A 15,939-nucleotide genomic window follows, 5' to 3' on the forward strand; every position below is an offset into this window, starting at 1 on the left:
TTCTGTAAAACGACCCCATTTTTAATATTATTTTTACAGGGATGTAACAACTCATTCATGACTAATTTTGCTGACCGATAAGTTTTTCAGCATATAGATTATGTGCTTTAGCTGATACTTAAAGCTACATCCCACTGTGGTAACTGAGTATTTCTCCATCACACAGCTTTGTGCATACTCTACACTGGACCAGGAGTAGCCAGAATAACTGCAAACTAGTAATCATATTAACTAAGTTGTAGAAGCCTCAGATCAAAGTTGGATCAGCAAGGCAATAGCAATTCCAAATCCTAGCTGCCTTCACCACTCCTCCAACTGTTAAGCAAGACCAACAACTACCTTTTAAAAATGATCCCCTCAGCACATTATCCAGGAACCCTAATATCCTTGTAATGTCTACACACACAATGCATTTATTAGGAAGGCCTCTATATGCACTCTGAAACCAACATAACCCACATGTGAAAATGCCTCTTACAATCCTGAATACTAGCATGTGCTGCCTTTTCTGCTCCTACTAATGCATACCAATTTCCAGGATGAATAAAAATAACAGCAAAGAAATAACCCAGACAAGCATTTGGGCTACATTAACTCTCCCCCCCACCCCTGCCGTTCACTTCCAAAGTGGATCTAATCAGAAGCATGGAAAAGGTTTATGCTTTTCTTCCATTTCCCTTCCCGAGCCTATGGAGGAGCAGGTACGTGGTGAGGGCTATGTACTGACAGGGATGCCTGATATAGGAAAAAGGGTAAGATAGGAGGAAAAGGTGATGACCAATGGTCTGATTCAAAGCCACTGAAGTCAATGAGTCCTTTTATTGTCTTCCAAGGGCTCTGGGTCAGTCTCTGTTCGAGCAGCAGTCAGAATAAACATCGTATCTGGACAAAATACAAAAATGATCCAAGGTGCTATTCACATGGGGACAGATGTCCACAGCTTGCCCTCACTTAAGACATTCTTCTTAAAATGGCTACCATCTCCTATGGTTCTCAGTGGGACTCGGATGACAGGCAAAGATGACCCTGTTTACTGACTCCTCAGTGTTCTTCTCCACCTCATCCCATAGGGGGCCGTCATCTTCCCTGAGCGCAATTTGGAGGTGACCATTAGGAATGATGGGGTGGGGGGGAGGGCGACATTTTGAAAGAGGATAATTTTTTGTTTATCTGAAGAAGATTTTAAGTGTTAGCCTTTACTGATGTGAAAACTTCCAGCTATAAATAAATAAATAAGTAAATAAATAAATAAAAACATTTACCAATAAGTGCAAGTATTTCTCTTCAGATCTGTTACACCAGATCTACTCAAATAGAGGGGGAAACTCAGATCTGTGTGCATGTGAGCACACACATGCACAGCGTAGTGCAAAGCACAGGAGGGATGGGAAATCAGGTGTGTGCACATGCAGAGGACTGTGGAGAACATGATGGAGGAGAATCGGTTTGTTTGTGAAGAGGAATCTGGAGGTCAGGAGGGAGAGGGAATTTGTATTGGAAACCTGTGTGTATGCACATGCACATAAGCATGTTGGAATACAGAAGGGAGGGGGAAACTGAACTGAACACTGGCTGTTTTGTGCAGCTCCAATGACACAGCACAGCTTTAAACCCAGTTTAACTAGTCAGTATGTCTGGCCAGGTTACTTTGTGATGCACCTGAGTGGCATAAAGCATCAAGAGTATATCTGTGAATCTGGCCCTAAAAGATTTAAGCTTATTAGAATTATCCAATTAGAATTATCACATGATAATATCCTCATTTAGTTTCTTATTTTATGTTCACGTATTATTTTTTTAATTAAAAAAAGGAAATTTCCACACAAAAACTATATTAAAATGCAGTTAACATATCAGTGATTTAGGGTAAAATACATTACAGGGATGTTTTAATTGTGCACAAAACAACCCAGGAAAGTCCGAGTTAAGATTAAATTTAAAAGCAATCCAAACATATTAAGGTCTGGAAAGACAGTTAGGGAACCCAAACAGCTTTAACTCTGCCCTATAGTGACACCATAGCAAAAGAACAATATAATGTATATTCTAACATCAGTTGAATCTAATCAATTTAAGACTACAAACATGAATATGCCATAATCATAATCATATTAGCCATCACTAGAGGGCTGAGTTAAGGTAGTCTGCGTGCCTGAAATGTGAATTGCTAGACTCTTAACATGTTTGGATTTATTTTGAGTTTATCCCTAAGTCTGAATTTCCTGGGTTTATCATGCTTCTTTTTTGAATAATTAAACCATCCCAGAAATGTATTTTACTCTAAATTACTGATGTACTCTCAACCCTAACCCTGTGTTAATGCAGTTTTTGTTTGAGAACACTAAGATGGGTGTATTTAAAATAAATAAATGGTATATTTTAATGCCTTTATCACCTAATTCCTAATTTTAGCAATTAGCCCTAGATATAATTAACAAATCTGTTTCTTTTATTGAAAACTAGCAAATATTAGCTCAATTTAACATATTTACGAAATCCATTTTCTGTACAAAAACAATAAATACAGAAGGAGAATGTCATTTATTTGTTAAAAATGAAACGCAAAAATTATCTCCCCATCCCTGCTAAACCTTCGCCCCAATATTCTTGTATAAAAAACAAACAAACAGAAGAAGAAAAAAGTCCCTATATTTCTAATGCAGAGAGCTTTGAGTGGGAGTTCTCTCAAGCCCAGGAATATTTCTGGTTGTCAGAGGCTAAAAAGATTATTTATTGTTTCCTTCCTAAACCCAGCTCCACTGCCACCTGTTCAGAATTTAATATAAAGCTGTTAAACAAAACCAGAACTTTGATGCTGATTGCGAAAACAAGTTTCACTGTATCTGACCCTAGAAGCACTTACTACTGATCCACAAGCAAAGGAATTTGATTTTTTTTTAGCACAGCTATCTTTTTACCTTTATAAGCTGTTTAAAAAATGTAAATAAAATAACTCAGTGGACAATAGAGGGCATTCATCCCACAGAAAGACAGCCGCCACCCTTAGACATGAAATATCGCAGCACATTAAGTCATGAGACCCCGCTAATCAAAGCTGACAGGGCACTGAATGTGATTTCTGCTGAGACTTAGCGATATCATGGGGCACTGAAGCATGCACAGCCTGCCAGACTGCCCCTGTTCATGTGACAATGGCTTTTATTCGCTAAAGGGGCCTGCAAGTGACAAGAGTCTCCTTTGTCTTTAGATTCCTGCATTTGGAGTGCAGGAGAGGTTCATTCAACCAGCCCCAGACACTCTTTGAAAGGCTGAAGTGTAACATAAGATGACCATGAAACACTAGCTTGCCTTCTGCCTACCCCTCATTCTTCTAAAGCACAGCCTGGCCTATTCAGCGTCTCTTCACAGAATAGCATCGCACTATATTAGCCTCTGGTCTGCTGAATTCCATCATTGTTTAAAAAATACCGGCGGCCATCTTGGTTTTCATAAAGCCATTCACCAACACCGAAATGGAGAGCTCAAGAAAGAGAGTTCTGAAAGACTACAATACTATCAGCGCCCTGGAGTCCTGCACAACACATGGCATTTTGTCCAGGCTCAGCCTGAACACAAAACAATCTAATACACTAACATTAGATAGCTCAATGTATGGTTTAGGACGACCACTGAAACTCACCTTGCAACTATGCTTGGCTCATGAAAGCAGCTGTATAAGAAAGAGGAAATATATCTAAAGGCACCCCAGCTGTAACTGTATAAATAGACATTTTAAATCCCTCTGCTTAGATACTATCCCTGTTACCAAACAATAGTATACACTCTAATTGTCAGCTTTAAAACCCTTTTTTGTCAACACCATCGTACTGCATTCCATCAGCAGCTGCCATCAACTGCATTCACACCAGAACGGATACACACCCAGAAACTTGCCACACAGACACTTCTGCCTTTTTCCTTAACTGTCACCTTACTTACAGTCAGAAAAATAAAGCTCCCACTATATGTTTTGGGAGCAGTGGTGCCATCCAGTGGCCAGTGAGGCTCATCTCATCCTCCCATACTCAGAGGGGTGCCTCACAGAATGCATTTATTACCCGCGACTATTATAGTAGAACCTCAGACTTACGAACACCAGAGTTACTAACTGACCAATCAACCACACACCTCATTTGGAACTGTAAGTATGCAATCAGGCAGCAGCAGAGGCCAAAAAAAAAAAAAAAGAAAAAAGAAAATACAGTACAGTATTGTGTTAAACGTAAACTATTAAAAAATTAAAGGGAAAGCAGCATTTTTCTTCTGCATAGTAAAGTTTCAAAGCTGTATTAAATCAATGTTCTGCTGTAAACTTTTGAAAGAACAACCCTAACATTTTGTTCAGAGTTACAAACATTTCAGAGTTGCAAACAACTTCCATTCCTGAGGTGCTCATAACTCTGAGTAGCAGGAATTATTCACATCTGTGGCATCTGCCAACAAAAGGGTGCTATCTCCAAATAATTCAAGATTTATCTTCCCATTACTACTTTTTATCCCCCCACTACTTCCATCCATAGCCACAGTGTTCTATTAGCACTGGAGGTGACAACCCAAAATTCACAAATCCCAAGAGAATGCTTGGCTCAGCTGCACAAATTACTGTTATTCTGACAGACAAATTGGTTCAGCCTTTGAGAAGCTCTAATATTGAAGGCCATGGAAGGGATTAGATCTGCTTTAGAAGTAAATGAGATAACAAGCACACCGGTCTCTAGGAACATCAGGGACTTCATTGTCTGCAGAGACACTGTTCTCTTATGCGATTTGTGAGAGGTGGGACATGAACACATGAGGCAAGGATGCATTGTTCACATGAGAATATTAAATGTGTCCAGTGGACTAAAGGGAGTGTATTTCTCTGATGAAATATTGGTGCCCCATTCTATAGATAACCCTTAGGGCTTAAACAAGGGGTTGGAGAAAGCAGAGAATAATATCAAATATTTAGAAGGATTTCAACCTTCCGAAGACTTGAGGTGGGACAGAAGGGGGCGAAGAGGCTCACATCTGAACGTTTGTTACTGCCCCACCTGAAAGGAGCCCTACAAGAGGTTACAGTAGAATCAGCACAATGTAGACATCCTCACCGTGGCTTGTAGCAGAGGCCTCATAGTCCCAGTGCCAGGATTGTCTGTCACATTCACACCTTGATTCAGTAATCCCATGAAACAGAGAATCTGTCTGGTAAGATTTTCAGTCAGGTGATATATACCACAAAAGATGTCCCTCACAATATTCCATTTCTGGTCAAAACCAGGACATGTGGAATGGATAATTTTTTATTTTATTAAACACCCAAAATAAAGTACCCAAAAAATTAACAAAATTCTTGCAAAACTCACAAAGGGAGTTGGGTTTGACTGGAGTTGTGTGCTCTCCCAGTATGAAGCATGAGGTTGAAGGAAGAGTAAATAAGTACCAACAAGTACAACAATCATACTAAATTACACCACACACAGGCCTTGCTGCCGTTATGAAATGGAATTTACACAGAAATATAATAAAAAACAGGCCCAGACACTAACAGAGAATCAGAGCTCTCAGTGTGAAAATCAAGTTGAAAATCAAGACCCACCTCTTTGTACTTGCCCTTGTGGTAAATGTGACTGACATGTCCAAGCAAACTGTTCTGGTCTGCTGTATGTAGCTGAAAAATGCTGATCAGCGGGTCAAGGAGATTAACTTGGCTCTGGGCTAGTATTCTGAACACTCGGGTCTGGAGTTTCTTCAGCCTCAAGCCAGACTAAGAAATCAGAGTCAAACACAGGTTTCATAAAGACCAACAGAATTCAAATACAGTCCAAAATGTAGCTTTTTAAAACATCAGACAAGGCAATCCATTGGAAAGGGGTTCTCCAGTTCCCCCTTGGATTTTGACACAGAAATCAGGGCAACATACTACACACATCACTTCACAGTGGCCAATTAAAACAACATTAAATGTTGGTGGGGTAGAACTTGGAGAGGCCCGGTACAAATATCAATCTGAGCATAGGGAACACCCCTTTTTGCTAACAGAACTTCTTGCAATAGTCACACCTCCAACTCAACGCGGGAGTTAGAAACCAGGTCAGAGGAGGTGCCTTTTGTGGTAAGTGCCCTCAGCAGAAACAAGCCTCCTGGCTCTTGCATCCACCAGCTCTCCACAGGCAACCCTTCCCGGCCATGCATGAGAACTCAATTTCATTCCCAGTCTTGTTGCCAGGTCCTAGAGCGGCCTTGAGGCAAAAGGATGGTGTGATGACACAGGGACACAACTACTAATACATACTTTCATACATGATCATTCTATTAAAACTTTGAAGTTCTTGACTCTCAGTCCAGTGTTTGATTCAACTACAACAGACTGTAATGGCAGAAAATAGAGATCTTGGGGCTCTGAATGGAGAAGCTGAACTCGCAAACTAAGGCACTTGGGAAAAAATGAAAAATGAAACAGGACAAAGACAAAACCACCTAAAGTTCACAGGGAGCAGTATAGAGAAAGGAAAAATCTCAAGGTATCAGAATGCAACAGGCCAAGGAAATGGATGAATTACTACTTTGATGACCCTACAACTTCAGCTTGATCACTCAAGCTACCAGGAGATTCATATTGTTACCACTTTCAGCACTTTGAGTGATAGAAGCTGCTACCACATTGCCAGAGTTAAATAATTATTCAGTAACTGTCTTCTATGTGCAAAACTGGAAGAGCATACAGTGATTGGGCTTATGGGATGTTGGTTCCAATGGGAAAGCCTCCAGCCAGGGGAAAGACTGAAAGGTCCATATTCCAGCAAGGCAGCTTGATTTGGGGAGATAGAAATCCCAGGCAGTGGGAGGAAATGGGAAGGTATTTTAGCACCATTGGTGTCGTTTCACTTTCAGGCCAGCATCACTGGACATACTGCCTCAGTATGAATTCCATCAGCAGGTCACATTATGCTTGTGGGTGCACTAATGGAAAGGAACTGGACTATGGAATAAAGTGATTGGAGGAGAAGGAGGCACTTTGGGAGCATGAAAATCCCTCTCTCTTTTCTCCAGTCTCTGTCTCTTTCTTTCTCTAACCTCCTGAACAGCAGGATGTTCCTTTATCCAAAGTTGCAACTCATTGGTGATGTAATACCCCAGGGAGTGCCCTTTCCCCTTCCAGTCACTGCTACTCTCCAGCATGTCCAGGAGTCCAGCCAATGGGTCTTCCAGAGCTGCAAAACCCCGCCTGGTTTCTTCCTTGAGCTGCTGAGATACAAAAATACATTGTCATGTACAAATAGATTAGTGAATCCTCCCTTCCCCCAGCTCAACACAAAGAGTTTTTATTATTATTTAATTTAATCTATTCAGGGAGGTAACTGTGGCTATTCAACCACCATCCGTGCTTCTAGTGACTTTTCATGTCATTACAGATTCCTTCATGGCCCATTGCACCTCAAACCCAATGGGAAAAGCAGCAATTGTCCACACTAATTATCCCATAAAGACAGAGAAGTTGTTCTGCAGGACAGACAAAGGGGCTTAGGATTTGGGGGAGAGGGGTGTTATTGGAGAAGTGGCGACAGTAAAGGCAGACAGGTTTACAAATCCTATTATCTGCACTTCTAATATACCTACAGATAAGAACACAGATAAAAAAATCAACTCTCCATTCCTGCACTGCAAACGTTTATATTCATCACATAACCACTGCAATCACAATTATGCAACACCTTACACTAGAGTGGGAAACCCTGAGACTAAAATAATTAAGGTTTTAAATACAGGATAAAACATTTAGCATCAGACTTGTTGAAAATTCAAATTGCCTTATTTGAAATCCAATTTCCCCTTCTCCAAAGAAGGGTGAGGTATTTGGTTTAGGCTACCATTGCAATTTTATAGTGGACATCTCATTAAAGTTATAAAATGGAGTGCTGAAAAGCTTCGAACATGGAAAAAAATTATGCTATAAATCTAAGGAATTTCAGGGTGATCTGTTTAGAAAAGTTAAGGAACTGAACGCTCACTTTGTGAATGTTAATAGGCAACTTACTACCCATCTGGTCTAAGTGATAAATTAACAGTACTGGGCAATATCTTTATAATGTTTACATTAGAGGGTGGTTTCCAAGGAGCTCAGAGGGTCGGCAGGGAGAAGAAGTGGCATCCTTGAGTAGCCCCACAAGTACCTTTCACCACATGGTACATGCATGGAGCAAGGGGAGAGCAGAGACAGAAGAGAAGAATTCAGTAACAGCAGCTGCTCTCTTTTTTCTGGCTAAGAGGCAAAATCTGAAGGATGCTGATTCCTGCTTGCAGCAAGTTTTACTAATTTATTCTACATGATGATCCCAGTTGCAGCTTCCAATGGAAACAGTATAAAAAAGACTGAAGAATGACATGAAAAACAAAAGAACATCTAGAGAAAATATGTCAGTCAGTTTTTTCCTTTTTATTCATCTAAAATATGTATTGGAAGACAGTGTGATTTGCCAGTAATTTTCCGTATCCCCTTTCATGTTGGAAAACCTTGAGACTATAACAAATATGAATCTGTTTCTCTTTACTAGGTTATCAACTGCATCAAGAACAATGCTGATGACTAACAAAGATGTGTGTTTAGACAAAAGTCTGCTAAGCTAAGTCTCCCTAAGTATTTTTCCCTGTGGCAAGGGATCGTGATGTCAAACACAGGACTCTAACCTCACTGCAAAATTCAGCAGAAGGAGAAGCCAGGCTACAGTGGAACGCCAACCACAAATATCTGACACAACAGCCAAAGGAAAACAAAGCGACTAGCCAAGTAAACTGCACTATGTATAAATGGTCTCTTTTTTCAAAGCCCCACTTCAGCACATTTGGAATTGAACAAGAGCTTTCTCCGCACAGCTCAGCATCTCCTTTGGCTGGAGTCAGAATCTGAGCTTTGGCAAGATGCGCTACAGAACACAATGGCCTTGTAAGAGAGCAAGCCCTCACTCACACACACACATCTCAGAACAGTTGCAAAACTGGCAAGAACAGCAATGACAATATGTCTGAATTGATTTTTGATTAAGGATCACTTAGATATTCTAAGCAGTGGGAAAATCTCTCTTTAAAGTCTGCTAATGATCTAAGGGAGTGATAAATGGCATGTAATGTACAGAAAGTATTACCTGAATGAATATCAGAAATCAGAGATGAAAATACCTGTTAGGTCACCATGCTCATCACTCTGCCAGTGCAGGATTCTTTCTTAAGTACATTTGCAATTATGTGGCAAGTCTAGCAATGATTCACATAACCACGCTTCCTTGGGAGAGTATTCCTCCCCCTAATAAACCTCACAGTTAAGAAGCTTTTTGCTGATGTCCAGTCTATGTTGTTTTGCCCATTATTCTGAGTTACAAAAGCAAAGAACCTTCTGCTAATCCTGCTGGATTACTCAAAAATTAAGTTTATTTCTCTTCTATGTACAAATCATTGAACTCTCTAAACCCCCAGAATTGGAGTCCTAGCCTAATGTAGAGATCTATTTTTCAATCAGTGTTCAAGGGGTGGAGAGGTGGGGGAGGTTAATGGAAGTGATTAACTCTCTTTAGCATTAACAGAAATCATGTACATAAGCCACCACAGCCTGTGCCAGGTTAAAGCAATAGGTGCCTTGGTGAAATCAATGTATCTAATCTTTAACTTTACTCATTTACTGTAAATTCAAGGTTAGGGTCACTTTGCTTCAAATTATTTTGTCTGGAACAGTGATGATGTCAAATGGTAGATAGGGATGGGATGAGTGGTTACAAATTCAGGGCTTTATTCTGTTCTCAAATGAATGCACACAGCTCCCCTTGGCATCAACACGGGACACAACTGTATATCTGAAGGTAGGAAATGCCCCAAAAAACTGATTAGTACCGTTGCGTGGCAGCAACCTGATGACAGCTGAGGGAGAAAAGAGAGAGTGTGAGTGTGTGTGTGAGTGTGTGTAGACATCAAAAGTACAGTCCCAACATTAGAATCACTGAATCATTTTACCCCCTCACTGTCATTGCCATGCTTCCCTGTCTCATCTATACAAATTACTTTTCTCCTGGTCTGCAGGCCCATCTTTCAGTTTTAGACAGAAGTGGTTCATCTGCATTGGCAGATATGGAAAGTAGTGTAGTGAGTGGGATCCATGTGGCTGTGCATGCCTGTCATGAGCCCGCACATTGTGTATGATGAACATTTACTCTGTAAGGGGGTCTGTCTTCCTTTTGAGTAATTCAGGAGCAGTTCACAGCAAATAACCTGAAATCACATGCATTCCTGGGATGACACAGTTTGAGAGACTTGCTGAATAAGTTATGTAGGCTGGGATGAGTCATGGAGACCCGTAAGTTACAAAAAAGATGTGGTATAGTCTGCCCAGGACACTTTAATGGGAAACTCTTTTTCATAATATTTTGGTTTGCAATCCACCCAAACTCCAGTTTGCACAGTGTATAGATTTTGATGATTATTTTTCCCTGTTGTAGTTCTGGTGGAATGAACTGTCCTCAAACCCTAACAATTAATGTTTTCCTCTTGCTCTAGCATAAGTTGATAGAAAGGGGGGAGGGATAGCTCAGTGGTTTGAGTATTGGCCTGCTAAACCGAGGGTTGTGAGTTCAATCCTTGAGGGGGCCACTTAGGGATCTGGGGCAAAATCAGTATTTGGTCCTGCTAGTGAAGGCAGGGGGCTGGACTCGATGACCTTTCAAGGTCCCTTCCAGTTCTAGGAGATGGGATATCTCCTTTAATTTAATTTAATTTAAAAGAAAGCCTCAGTCTTCAGAATTGCTGAGCTCTAGTCTGTGTCAGTAATTGACGATTCAAAAAGATACCTCTTGATTGTTGTATTTCCAGCTGTTCAATTACTAAGGCTGGGGGACCGCAAGCCAGAAGAGCTGGAAGGTATAAATTCCGGAAGAGGGGAGGGATAGCTCAGCCTTTTGAGCATTGGCCTGCTAAACCCAGGGTTGTGAGTTTAATCCTTGATGGGGCCATTTAGGGATTTGGGGCAAAAATCTGTCTGGGGATTGGTCCTGCTTTGAGCAGGGGGTTGGACTAGATGACCTCCTGAGGTCCCTTCCAACCCTGATATTCTATGATTCTATGAAATGCACCAGTCAAGTATGATGACCAAGCAAATCTGACAACTAGGCTGGAGCACGTAGGCTATGGTACTTTGGGCATACTAGCATACAGTCGATTGGGTATATTCCACACAACGATATAATATTTTGCACGTTCCCAGGTATTTCAGGAAAACATTTATGCTATTAACCTGGCTGCAAAGCAGAGACTGCTAAGCATGGGAAGCTAAACACTAACCAGTTATATCTAATTTTTTTGTTAATTTTCTGAGTTCCCAAATTTAGATGAAGTATGTATCATTCCCTTGGAGAAATCTATACATAGCACCTAGAAAACATAGGACTGTTTAAAAATATATCAATAACACTGCTCTACAGCCAAAATGCTTCTGAAATAAATGTAGTCAAACTTTACTAATTCTGGGTCACTGAGAAGGAAAATGATGCTTAAAATTGTTGATTGGCTCTAGTTTTCAAGATATGCTATTGGGTCAGTATATACGACCATTGACTTGGGAATGGCGGAGGATAAGTGAGTTATAAAGGGAAGGGATCTCAATTTAAACCAGAAATGACTAAAATACATCTTTGACTGGATCTATGAACAAATCTATGACTGGGTTTGGACAGTACTTGCTTTTTAGGCAAAACAATGAATGATGCAATCTGAAGCTGGTATTGCGTCATACATGATATGAATTGCATCATGTTATTCCTAGAAGTCATGGATGATGCAATCATAACGAAGCTTACATCACTCTGCTGAACAAATTGCCCTATATCAGCTCTAGAAATCATACAGTGTCGTGCTCTCTTATTTGTCAATGTTTGATTTTGTAAAGGGACACATTTCTGTTTAGCCAAAGTGAGCAGAGATGCCTCGTACTTGTGTGAACAGTGCAGATAACTTCTGCTATGTTTGTGGTGAAGTGACTTTTGCATCACAAAAGCGCAATATAACCACTATGGTTAAGAAAGCCTATCACCTTTATTTTGGCTGCAAAATTGGAGATCAGGACAAGAGGTGGGCCCCACACATATGCTGCAACACTTGTGCAACAAATCTTCGCCAGTGGTTGAACAGGAAAAGGAAATCTATGCCTTTTGCAGTGCCAATGATTTGGAGAGAGCCAACAGATCATACCAGCAATTGTTACTTCTGCATGGTGCCTCCAGTTGGGAAAGGTGTGTCAAAGAAGAAAAAGTGGACTGTGCATTATCCAAACATTCCATCAGCTATACGCCCAGTACCCCACGGAGAAGGACTGCCGGTTCCTGATGCACCAGAATCATTCTCACTTGAGTCAGACAAGGAAGAGGATGAAACTTCTGGTCCTGAACCATCAATGTCACAGGACCCACATTTTCTCCCATCCTCCTCCTCTGAACCACACCTCATAATACAAGGTGAACTGAATGACCTTGTCAGGGATTTGGAACTACCCAAGGGTAAGGCAGAGCTGTTGGGCTCCAGACTACAGCAGTGGAATCTCCTGGCAGGTGATGTTAGGGTTTCCATGTTCCGTGACCGTCCAAAGGATCTTGTCCCATTCTTCTTCATAGAAGGTGATCTTGTAGCCTGCAACAACATCAATGGTGTGATGGCAGCCCTCAACATCGTTCACGATTCAGATGAGTGGAGACTGTTCATTGATTCATCGAAGAAGAGTCTTAAAGCTGTTTTACTGCATAATGGCAATGTTTTGCCATCAATTCCAGTTGGTCATGCAGTCCATATGAAGGAAACCTATGACAACATGAAACAACTTTTGAGGTGCATAAACTATGACCAACATCAGTGGCAGCTTTGTGGCGATTTGAAGGTTGTTGCTCTCTTGCTTGGTCTGCAGACTGGATACACAAAGTACTGCTGTTTTCTCTGCAAATGGGATAGTCGTGCAAGAGATTCCCACTCCATCAAGAAAGATTGGCCACTCCGACAGTCATTGGAGCCTGGGAGGAAAAGTGTTCAGCATCCACCACTTGTTGAATCAAGGAAGATTTTGTTACCACCCTTACACATCAAGCTGGGTCTGATGAAGAACTTTGTCAAGGCCATTGACAAAACACAAGCAGCTTTCAAGTACCTCCGTGGAAAATTTCCAAGGTTAAGTGAAGCTAAGATAAAGGAAGGTGTCTTTGTTGGTCCTCAGATTCGTGAACTTCTTCGAGATGATGCATTTGACCATGCACTGCGTGGCAAGGAAAAGACGGCATGGAAAGCCTTCCAGTTAGTGGCAATAAATTTTCTCGGAAACAACAAGGCAGACAACTACAGGTTGTTGGTGGAAAACCTCCTCAAGGCATACAAAAGCCTTGGTTGCAACATGTCACTAAAGATACATTTTTTGCACTCTCATCTAGATTTTTTTCCACCGAACTGCGGAGCAGTGAGCGACGAGCACGGCGAGCGATTTCACCAGGACATTGCAACAATGGAGAAACGCTATCAGGGCAAATGGAGCCCATCAATGCTTGTAGACTATTGCTAGACAGTGACAAGAGATGCTCCATTTAATGAATACAAGAGACAAGCCAAGAAGCGCCGAGTAGACACTGAATAGGACTAAACTATGTACATAATAGTTTTTTGCCTTTTGTTTCATAATAAATTTTATTTATATAACCCTTTTGCTGATTTTTAAAGTGTTACATAAACAGGACAGGTGAAATATTATCATGTAAAGCAACCATAAACACATGAAAAGACCTAGGTTTACAATTTATGATTAAAACTCTACTATCTACACAATATACATAGACATAAAATGTAAAAACTTAAATATCTTAGAAACAGTAGCCAATCAGTTGTTTTGTCATATTTGAATTCAGCACATCAAAATACATAATAAATAGCACATTTTATCTCTGAAGCAGACGACTTCTCAAAAATTGTAGACCAGTGTAATTTCACAGAGACACTGTCCAACCAAACCGCAGCACACTGCTCCAAAAATGAAAAGACGTCATGAAATATGAAGGCTTAAATATTTATCCACTTAGCAAAGCGCCCCCACCCCACCATGGGAAGATGTGCTGGCAATTTCAACACTCTCCTTGACAGGTGTAAGGATGACAGGGTACTTCACATCTTCAGATTTCTTACTCTCTACATTAATTGGACAAAAAAAATGTTTAAAATAAAAGATTGACTTTGTTGTTTTTTTTAACAACTCAGCCTGTCTACTGCAGCCCTTGTATGTGTGTCCCACGACTGCTGAACATTGGACAAGGCTGCCTTTTATTTTCCCTTCACACTGCAGATCCGTAGGTCCTTCCCCTATGTATTGGAATTGAAAGCAATCATGAAGAATTGCGGGTCTGACCCAAGGGCTCTGAGGCTGGACATGTTTTGCATACTGTTATTAGCTCCAGTGTGAAGGGGAGGTTCACTATACAGACTTACCTTGTTCATCTCTTTCTTTGTCCAGAGGGACTGAAGGGTTTTCAGCAATAGGAGTGAGTCCTGGCCTGGGGGGGGAGGGGGAAGAGGGATATGGGAGAAAAACAAAACAAAACAGATGTAGTGCTTCTGTACAGGCAGTCCAGATACACTGGGGCACTGTTCTGCTGAAGACAAATAGGCCCCTCCATGCCACTGTTTGAAACCACCAACCTTCCAACTGTCATTCAGGATTAAAGTGCTAAAACCCCTCACTCTGGAAGCCTAACAAAACCACAACAGACATCATCCATGCATAGCTTTAACTAAACACCCACACACACGTAAATGCTTATTCGGTGCAAAGCTCTCTGGGTGTATTTACAACGAAATCATGTCACCACTCTTCAGCAAATATGACCGGACTGATCTCTCCCATTTTTGAAATAAAAAACTGTACAGTCCTAGAAGAGTTAGTTTCATGCTTGGTTTAGAAAGGATTATCAATGCTTTCTGAAACTTTCACTGGAATAGATGGAATAGACCTGGGCTTGGACCTCATCCCAGCACTCAGACGAGAGACAGGAGTGGGTGAATTTGTTTGGAAACCGCCTTAGTAATTGTAGGAGACACTCTGTCAGTTGGCAATAATTGCCAGGCTGCTGTGCTTCAGCTATACTTGTTTGTGTTATTAGATTAGGCCCAAGGTTTATGGTGATCCTGGCAAGGCATAATTTATTGGAGGATGAGAGAGGATGATATACCCAAAACCCACAAATTCAATGCAGACTAAAATTATGGGAACGTCATCTGGGCTTTTCCACTGCTTTTACAAACCAAACCAATAATCACAGCAACTTTTAAAGCTTTCTTGATGAAAAGTGTCATCAGAAAGTTTTAAAAGTAGATTTTGTAACTACTTGAAAATTTAAATTAAAATCTCTTATTATGCATCAAGCCAGTCAGAATGGGGTTCCTGGAACTGTCAACATTTAGGCATATTTAATTTAAAAGGCAATACAATTCTCAATATTGGTCTCTGCATGTTTCATAAGCATATACTTACTCAATTCTGCATCAATTAGAACATGTTACGGGGGAATTTTTTGCTAAACTCTGAAGTCCAGAATGTAGTCTTATTAAAAATAAGACTTCTTGGTTAATTAAACAAACTTGAAAAAGAGACACAATTAAACTACTCTCTGTATGCTATATATAAAACCTGAATAACTGACTTCAAAATGTGGGAAGACTTGTATCTTAGTATGCCACTTCGGCCAACAGAAAAGCTACCTCAAGTGCAAAACTTTTGCCTCAACTCAGCTACATTATGAAGTGTGATCATTATAGAATATTGTAAGAAGCCAGTAGATTGCATGTTGAACCGACAGCATTGTATCACTTGTTCAGGTATTTCTACCATGAAGTTCCCTCTAGGAAATACCACAATCAGCTTGACTCGGTCATATTTACAATTTATTGCATAATATTTTA

At 40.6% G+C, this 15,939-nt stretch overlaps 1 protein-coding gene across 1 annotated transcript in view; it reads right to left on the bottom strand.

Annotated features, from left to right (window-relative positions):
- The window catches only part of EXD3 (exonuclease 3'-5' domain containing 3), a 514,556-nt gene that overhangs the window by 414,847 nt on the left and 83,770 nt on the right, over nt 1-15,939 (bottom strand). The window contains exons 3-5 of the mRNA XM_065418596.1: nt 14,470-14,534; nt 7,057-7,227; nt 5,579-5,746 (exon numbers count right to left, since the gene is read on the bottom strand). Coding sequence (XP_065274668.1) covers nt 5,579-5,746; nt 7,057-7,227; nt 14,470-14,534 — 404 coding nt within the window. The remainder of the gene's footprint in view (nt 1-5,578; nt 5,747-7,056; nt 7,228-14,469; nt 14,535-15,939) is intronic.

This window comes from Emys orbicularis, chromosome 18, assembly GCF_028017835.1.
Source record: "Emys orbicularis isolate rEmyOrb1 chromosome 18, rEmyOrb1.hap1, whole genome shotgun sequence".
Classification (NCBI taxonomy): domain Eukaryota; kingdom Metazoa; phylum Chordata; order Testudines; family Emydidae; genus Emys; species Emys orbicularis.